The sequence below is a fragment of the Anoplophora glabripennis genome, unplaced genomic scaffold (genome assembly GCF_000390285.2).
Source record: "Anoplophora glabripennis isolate ALB-LARVAE unplaced genomic scaffold, Agla_2.0 scaffold439, whole genome shotgun sequence".
Taxonomy (NCBI): Eukaryota; Metazoa; Arthropoda; class Insecta; order Coleoptera; family Cerambycidae; genus Anoplophora; species Anoplophora glabripennis.
Genome location: NW_019416577.1, coordinates 166,209 through 175,676, shown reverse-complemented (window position 1 = coordinate 175,676; position 9,468 = coordinate 166,209). Strand labels below are relative to the sequence as shown.

Here is a 9,468-nt window from a genome sequence, read left to right as displayed (position 1 = left end):
TGAAATTTGGTGTGATAATTCTACATAACATGAAGTTTTTTTTAACCAAGTATAAAGGTCCTATACCCAATTGAATTACCCCAAAAAAATTCCCTAAAAAGTATTGTTTTTTAACCCCATTTTTGCGATTTTTTCGATTTTTACCATAATAATCATGATTCATTTGATTTGTAACTAGACATGTTTTGTAAAAAATTTAATTGCAAACATTTTTTCCTCTTCCATTTTCGCCTAAAATCAACTCTTGAAAAGATACATAATTAAATAGGAAGAAAAATATGACATTTTTCGAATTTTTGTAACATATTGTGCCGCCAAAAGTTAAGCCCACGTTTTTTTTATGCGCATAGAAAAATTTTCATTTCTAGTGATATTTGAAAGTCAAAAAGCCAAAAATCTCCGTGGATATACGATTATACAATAACATAATTAATAACATAATAAACTGAAAGGTGGCAGTAATAAAAAGTCTACTAATAAATGTTCTACCTGTCCCCCATTCTCTTCAACACGTTTCCTCAAACATTTTATGAAACTATTGAGAATAGGAAACGTATTATACGTTCGTCTAACTTGTCATACGGCGTCTTTTATTCTATCCCAAAGTTCTTCTCCTATATTAGGTGTCACGGAGTTGTAAACAATTCCTTTCAAATGACCCCAAAAGTAAATGTCTAACGGATTAAAATCCGGACAGCGAGAAGGCCAAAGAAAGTCACTACCGCGACCAATCCCACGGTTTGGAAATGCTTGATTTAAATAATCTTGCACCAAATGGCTGTAATGAGCAGGACACCATCGTGCATGAACCACATTTGTCGTCTAGTATTAATGGGTACTTTTTCCGAGAGCCCCAGGAAGTTCTTTCCGAACGAATTCCAAATAATTTTGGCTGTTCAACTTTGCAGGTAGATCAATAGGCTCCAAAATAAAATTTCCTATAATCCCGCACCAGGCGTTAACTGAAAATTCATGTTGAAAGTGATGCTTTTTTATTGCGTGTGTATTTTCTTCTTGAGAGTTTTTCCAATTCTTTACGTGTAAAGGCAGTTCTCCCGAGAAAAGTGTGATCCCTGTTATGTAACTGGAGAAATCTTTCGCAAAATGTTAATATCGGCGGGCAGTCTGGTTCAAGCAAATTTTGTACAGGGTGAAAATGGAAACATTGTAACTGCTGCATGTGAAATATAGTTAAAATGGTTTTGCGCCCAACTCCTGTGACTGCTGACAAACGACGAATACTAATTTCAGGATTTTCTTCTACTCTTTCTACAATTTGTTCTTCGTTTTGTACCTTTCCCTGAACGTACCTTCCATTTCGTTCATTAGACCGAAAGTTCTCAGTTTCTCCTAAGCCGGTAAATAAATAAAGAAGGAAACAATGTATGAGAAGGTTGTCTGCGATTCGGATAAAGATCTTGATATGTTGTCTTAGCAGCGCGTCCACTAAAATGTTCCTGTACATATACCATTATGGTGTCTCTCATTTCATAATTCGTAAATTCATTGTGACGAGGCATTTTCAGAAACAATCTTTTGCAAAATACAATCTTGACAGTGACATCGAAATTGTCATGTTGTTATGGATACGTGGTTATTTCCCAAAAATATAGGGTATGTGTTAATAAATATTGTCTGTAATAACTTTATAACCGATCGTAATCGACTTTTGATAGGTACATATTTTTTGTGTAGAATAAAATTGTCTACCTGTTTATGATAGTTGCATGTAAAAATTGGAACGTACAAAAAAGTTTCAGTAGGAGTTGTAGTTACTGCATACTTTTGCTCAAATCGGTTAACTCGGTTCTGAGTTAAGGAGAAAACAAGAAATAAAAAAAGAAACTTTAACACCCTGTAACTTTTTTGCAACATTTTCCGTTTAAGCAAGTTTGGTTAAATCATAAACATAAATATTTCTCAGCAAACTTTATATCTAAAAAAATAGTTATAGTTGCAAAACTTTTGTAACATTACTAAAATAGAGATTAAAAACACGAACAGTGAATAGTGAGTAATAATGTAATTTCTATCACAGAACCTTCAAAATTGCATCCAACATTTTCTTTGACTTGGACGAGAGATGGGCGCGAGTGTCATTTCATTTCTTTAGAACTAAATTAACATAATTCTCGTTGTTTTACCAGTTCACATAATTTACGGATTTTAAATAAAGGATACAAATCTTCGCGAGGATAATACGATATATTTGCTATATATAATAATTATATTGTACATAATTTACACATAATACATTTTTGAATGCGTACGCATCTTTACCCGAATTTGACGCGCAATATCTTCGATGTCCGAGGTCTGTAAGTTCGCAGTGTGTACAACTGCTAGTCAATTATTAGCGCTGTTGCCACATCTTCATAGTCTTTATGCGTTCATTAAATATAATTTAAAACTACTTAAATATGATATTTTTATGTTGTTAATTAGTCAATATGTATGCTATGTGCATATGAGTAGATTTCTTTGCTATATAGATATTGTTCATCGGAAATAATTTCAATTGAATTTAATTTTTTCAAATTGGCAGCGGGTTTTAGTCCTATAAGAAAAGCATAGGAGCCCCCTGCGCTCCTCACTTCCCTCGGACCCCGATATACCTCCTTAATGAAATTGATCGTAATAGACAGATTGGTCGAAGTGGGCCACTGTCATGGCCTCCTAAATCATATGACCTTACACCACTTGACTTTTGTTGTGGGGGGGGCTTTGTAGAAGACAGGTTATATAGAAAGCCACCAACTACTCGTGGGGATATGATAAATAGAATAAGACAAGCTTCACATTTATATCGTTCGCCAAATTAACTCATGTATTCGAGAAAGAGGAAATATTTTTGAACATATATTGTAACACAATAAAACTTTGTTTTATATATTTTCCTATCATATAAAAGATATATCGTTCACTAAAAATTCAAAAAAAAAAAATAAGAAAGCTGCATAATTTAGGATCGTTGTTCTTTTCTGCAAAATGTACATTTTAAGCAATGCTTCTTACGAAAAATATCGTAAAATATGAGGAACTGATATATAACACATATTTTGAAAGTTGTAGATTTTGAGAAGGTCTTTCACATCCCGTTAAAAATACAGGGTCTTCCATTAGAAAATAACAAAACTTTTGCCTTTGGAAAAGATAATATTTGTTACAATTTTGTGAACACCCTGTATGACAGTTATAAACAGTGAGCACTTCAGAATTTACGGGGAATCTAGTGCAATATGTGTTACGATTGCTTAGATGGTACCTATATCAAAAAACGAGTATATAAGCAACGATCAAGTGTAACGCCGAAAATGTCACTTTTTATATTAAAATATTAATATCTCGGAAACCGCTAATTGTAGACCACCTCTAACGAAAAAGTTATATAATTCCATGTAAAATATAAATATCCACTCAAATACAGGGTGTTCCATTTAAAAAATACAACTTTAGTCAGCCCTCCGAAATCGAATCACCCCGTATAAGTCAAATTATTTTTAACATGTGCATTTCTTGCCCCCTTACCCGATTTTTGCCAGTTTTGAAATATTTTGCGTCAATTATATTCTAGCAATAAATCAACTTTGCCACAGCGTTGGCTCACCCTGTACAATGTCAATGTACATATTTTACTTTGCATATTTAGATTTATTTATACCGCAATCGCCATCTATAGCTTATTATGTAGTAACCACAATATTTTATCTTCAACGCTTTCCTTAAAGATACCACTCACCCACTTTGTGCAGCTGTTAACCGTAAGATGTCGCGAAGAGTCGAATGAAATATTTCTCTATACTTATACATACTCGTATAATAAAGTCTTTTTGGTTTAGTTACTGCACCTTTGTACTAGATGTCGCTATAGTACAATTATGGAAGATTTAACAAGATCAGTATGAATATTGAATATAATTACTATTCACGCTTTACCAGAAATATCCAAAATTTTATGTGAAATGTTAAGTAGGTGTATTGACCCACATCTGAAATCCACCGTTAATAATCAGTTACTGATTTTATTTGCTTAAAAATGTTTTAAAAATACACAAAGTAGGAGTAATATAAATAATTGTGTTGTAAAGGAATGATTTTTATTTATATGATCAGTGCTTTACTGAATGCCCAATTAGATATAATTACATATATACGGCATTTTATTAAGGATGGAACAAGACTTAGGAATTTCTAAGGTCAAAATAATAAAATTTACATTTTTTTTCAACTTCAAATACTATACGATTGGTCTCGATTTGAAAAAAGTAATTAATTAATTGAGTTTACTGTACATAATGGTCAGCATAAATTGTAGATATGTTCGGTTTTCCTCTCAGTTTTCATTTTTAATTTTTTCAATTAAATAATCTTTTGGCATCGCGATTTTTCATTTGCCACTCACTAAAAGAATAAGCTGTACCTTAATCAAATATTGTTCCTTGTCAATCTACAGGTTAGCAAGGTTTAAAAAAGTAATAAAAATATGTTGCCAAAGCACATAATCCATTTTGCTGCCTTTTTATTTACATTTTTCGGAAATTTTTTGAACATCCGCAAGAATAATTTATAGTAATTGAAAATAACTCAATTAATTGTTTAATATAATTTAAATAAAAAAACATTATTTCTACAGCAGAAACAATAAACACCAATTAAAATAATGATTTATTAAACATTATTTGTTTTTTTTGTTTATGTTTTCCAAAAATTTTTGCGACCTCAGATATACCATTATCATGTATTATTTGCCGTATTATAAAGAAATGTAACAAAGAAAGATTTTAAACATTTAATAGCTAAACTTTTAAGAGTTAATAAACAACGATAACTGCAAGTTATGATTACTACATTCAATTTTCTAAAGCATAACATATAACTATGAAAAATATGCAGTCTAGAACACATTTTTAGGTATTTTTCTTCTCAATAAAAAAGCTCACTTATGTTCATTCTTAGCCTGTGTCGAACAAGGATTTAGTTACCTAGGAATTAGGTACTAATTGTTCTAATCAACCAACACGTACAGGTGGGTGGCCTAATTATTAGGGACAGTACTCATATTTATGAAGTTTCTAGTTCAATTTCTTTTTTTGAAAAAACAAAGTCTTCACAATGTTTTTTTATTTTGTATTGCAGCTGGTACTGTTATTAATATTTTTATTGAGTGGCAACCTGATATTCTGCATCATTTATCAGATAAGTGTGGTTACTCTTCATATGGTGGTAATTTGTTAAAAAATTTTGTTACAGTGAGATGCTAAAAAATATTTCTGAATCGTTTTTTCGTGAGTTTTTCCTGTTACAAATTATCAAAACGTTATTGATATTTCGTATAGAATTATCATAATAAACAATGAAGGAATTGTAATTTCCCAAATGACAGTCCAAAGGTGATTGGCAGAAGAAAACCTGATCGGTCGTTGTCGACCCAAAAACCACCTTTGACTGCATTCGAATGAGAACAACTAATTAAAATAATGTTAATAAATATTTTTTTGTGATTATCTCAATATTTTCCGACGAATCTGCATCTCAAATTTTGGTCGACAAAACTTCATTTCTCCGACGACGTCTTGGGGAGAGCAGTTCCATCCAGACTGCCTTGTGGTGCTGGTTAAATACCCGGTTGGTGTCATGGTATGGTCTATGATTTCAGCAAAGGGCATAAGACGCCTATACATCGTAGAGGGGATCATGAGGCAGGATCCGTACAAGCGAGTACAAAAAATCCGGCTACTGCCACATATCGAAGAATGGTTCTCTGGTGATGCCGAGTTCATTTTTATGCACGATTCGGCACCGAGCCATAAGCCAGGAGTGTTAGTGCGTTCCTGGCCGAAAAAACATTACCATTTTGCCCTGACTGGGTATGAACCCTATAGAGAACATGTGGGGACTCACCAAACGGGCGATTGCTAATGAGGTGATCACCACCAAGCACCAATTGGTTGAAATTCTCATCAGAGACGAACTCCAACAGAATTGTAAAGTCTGTATAGAGAGCATGCCTCGAGACATAAAAGCTTTATTTCTGGCAAAGGGTGCATCACTAAATACTAAGATTAATTTTAGCGGATTTCCATTGACGCATATATATAGCTTTTACGAAATTAATAGTTTCACCCACGTAACTCGTTGTTTTTATGATCTTAATAATACACTCTTTTGAATAAAAAATAGCTACAACCTATAGAACCAACTGTTTGTTCAAAAAAAATCTGTCAAACTAGAAAATATAAGAAACTGAGTACTGTTCCTAATAATTTGGCCACCCACTGTATGTATATACTTAAGACTTTTGGGCATATGTTAGATATTTAATATTTGGCCACTCAATAGAGATTTTGTTTGTGACAAAAATACTAGTAGCAAACGTTTGCTACTAGTATTTTTATCACAAAATCACTGATTTTATGCTCTATTGATTGGCCTATATAGAAATTAGAGACATCCCAATCAAACATGTCACTGCAATCCTAAGAAAACTTATTTGGATATGTACATCGTTTTACTTACTTGGGTAAGTAAAAAGATGTACAGGGTGTTTCATTTTGTAAAACAAATATGGGTACATGAATATCTCTGTATTCCTTAATATGTCGCGATTGCCAATTAATTGTTTAAAATCTGCACAAGTCTTGGATTTGTTGATGAAATCTGTAATTTTAATTTTCAAAACTTTAATATAAAGATTTTATACAGGGTGTCTCGCATAAGAACCGACACAGGGCAGGTGCATGTAGGGGTGTCCAGAATATTGTAATTTAACCAAACTTACCTATATTAATTAGCCCCCAAAGTGGAACCCTAAATTTCGAAAATAATTAATATATCTGCAACAATGTTGTTGTACGCAATGAATTTATCTTTAAAACTTGTCAATTAGTAGGTAATTAAATTATTATTTCAACAGTTGCCTCTGATTGTTGTTAAAAATATATCAATTATTATTTTTGTTATTTATTTGTGTTTTTTACTTAATACAATATTCGCTTATTTAAAAACTACCTAAGTACTTGTTTTCTTTTTGTAGAATTAGGAGAGAAGTGAAGTAAAATTTATTTGGCCAATTGTCAAATTTGAAAGATAAAGTCTACTACTAACTTTTTGCCTATTTTCCAATGAACATTGTTAAAATATTGTCAGTGTACGGTTTTTCTTGAAAACCATAAAGTTTTTTAAAATATAAAAAGAGTAAAAAAACATTTAGAATTAAATTCTGCTGTGAATTAATATTACTATTTTTCAATTCGGTCAATGAAAAAAAAATCGGTACAATTTTAGGGGTGAGTCATCCCCAATGAACACCTTGTAGTGCTTCAATTAACTTTAAATCATAATTAAAGAATGCCAGTAATAAACCTAAATCATGTACCAAATTTGGTTCTTCTACGGTAAAGTGTTGCAAAGATATTATTTTTTTTCGAAATTTAGGGCCCCATTTTGGAGGCTAATAACTCCTCAGGGGTGCAACTTTGTATATAGATAAGTTTGGTTAAATTACAATATTTTGGACACTCCTACATGCACCTGCCCTGTGTCGGTTCTTATGCGGGACACCTTGTATAGGCAATAAACCATTGTAGACATGGATTATGTGGTATCATTAAATTTGTCAGTAAAAGATTTTTATTATTATATGTTTTACATATATGTATATCCCTAATTGAACAAATAATATGCAATTCTCTTATTACTCGAATACTTAATGCTTATCAATAGCTAACAATTTTGTTTAATAAGATTATTTTGTTTCTTTTTTAACTTCTGTAGTTTGCTGCAACTTTAATTGTATTTAGATTTTTTTTATTTCATTAATCTTGTTCGTAACTACCTATAATATTGGTCTGGCTCATAAATAAATAAATACGTATTTCAAGTATAGGATATAATTATGTAACCTATAACTGATACAAACTTTTTTTTTTTAGAGTGGTCAGCGTCCAGAGAGATGGGAAGTGAGCATTACTGTTTGAGGTGGAATAATCATCAAAGCAATCTTCTTGGAGTGTTTAGTCAGTTACTTCGCGACGAAAGTCTAGTGGACGTAACTCTGGCCTGCTCGGAGGGCCATTCCATTCGCGCCCATAAAGTAGTACTATCCGCCTGTTCTTCTTACTTTCAAACACTTTTTGTTGACCACCCTAGCAGACATCCGATAGTTATCCTAAAAGACGTCCGTTTTTCCGAGCTACGAACTCTTATAGAGTTTATGTATAAGGGTGAAGTTAACGTTGAATACTGTCAACTTTCTGCTTTGCTTAAAACTGCAGAAAGCCTTAAGGTAAAAGGTAGGTTATAAATCTAAGTGTACTTATATCACTATGTCTCTAGGAGATAATCGTAAAATATACAGAGTACCAATAAGTGAATGGGTCTAGTATGAAAATCAACCGAATTAGATCAAGTTAGTGCAATTTTGTTTCCTTAAAAAGTTACAGACCATCAAAGTAAATTTACTACATTATGTAAATTATAAGTAGTTACTTAATTCTTTAATATATTTCAGTGAAATTTATTATGCATATGTTTTTGGGGTAAAAAGAATGTTGGCTTATTTTTCACCTAAAGCATAAATATCGCTAAGAATAGATAGTATTTTGTTTTTGGAAGTTTAAACATCGGCCTATAGTCATTTAAAAGTTGTTTTCGTTGAACGACTACATATATCTTTTTTCGAGTTTAGAATTTTAGAGAGAGAGTAATAAAGTAAGATTTTATAAAACATCTGTTTTCTCAGAATTTGTACTAACAAAAAAATATGATAAAACAACAGGACTCTTTTAGATATTAAAGCGAGCTCTATATTTTAGGTAGCAAATAAGTCTATGTTTATCCTCCAGTACCTTAATAAACTGCCTACAGGGTTTTTCACGTAACCCGTTCATTAAAAGTTTTTAAACTTCGAGTTATAATAGAAACTTCAAATTTTGACAGCTGTCTTTAAATGAAATATTTGTCGTCGTACCTCATCTCCCGTTGCTTCACTTACCATTTGGTTGCGGCTCTCAGGGTTTCTGGACATATTATATGCTTCTCGCGCTGTCGCGCTGGACTCTGCTCGAGATGTAGCTAACCTGGTAAAATTGCGCTTAGGCATGGCTAGGTGAGAGGACGCGATCTAATTTTGTAACAACTTGTCTTTCCTTTAGATAGGATGTATGAGAGGTTTGACTCTAACAAAGGGAATTTGGATTAGAATGATATGAGATATAGGATCGGTATTGGAAAGATAGGTGAAAAGTGACTTTAAGCGCCAATACGTCCCGCTATCTCTGATATTTGAGCTTAGGCGGCTATGAGAGCCGTTGATTAGGTAGTTTGTATATATAATTCTTATAATTATATATATCTAGAGGTAAACACTACGCTCATATAGTTCTGATAACTATAGGGGCGGTTTGATGCACTTCACTAGAGCTTATATCTAACACTTTATGATAGGGCTGGCTAATGGCCCGTGATTTG

The 9,468-nt window shown here is 32.4% G+C and overlaps 1 protein-coding gene across 1 annotated transcript in view; it reads left to right on the top strand.

Annotated features, from left to right (window-relative positions):
• LOC108908092 (zinc finger and BTB domain-containing protein 49) overlaps positions 1-9,468 on the top strand; it is a 191,739-nt gene that overhangs the window by 113,639 nt on the left and 68,632 nt on the right. Inside the window, exon 2 of the mRNA XM_018712014.2 lies at positions 7,932-8,291. Within this exon, the coding sequence (XP_018567530.1) occupies positions 7,952-8,291 (340 nt within the window). The 5' untranslated portion in view covers positions 7,932-7,951. The remainder of the gene's footprint in view (positions 1-7,931; positions 8,292-9,468) is intronic.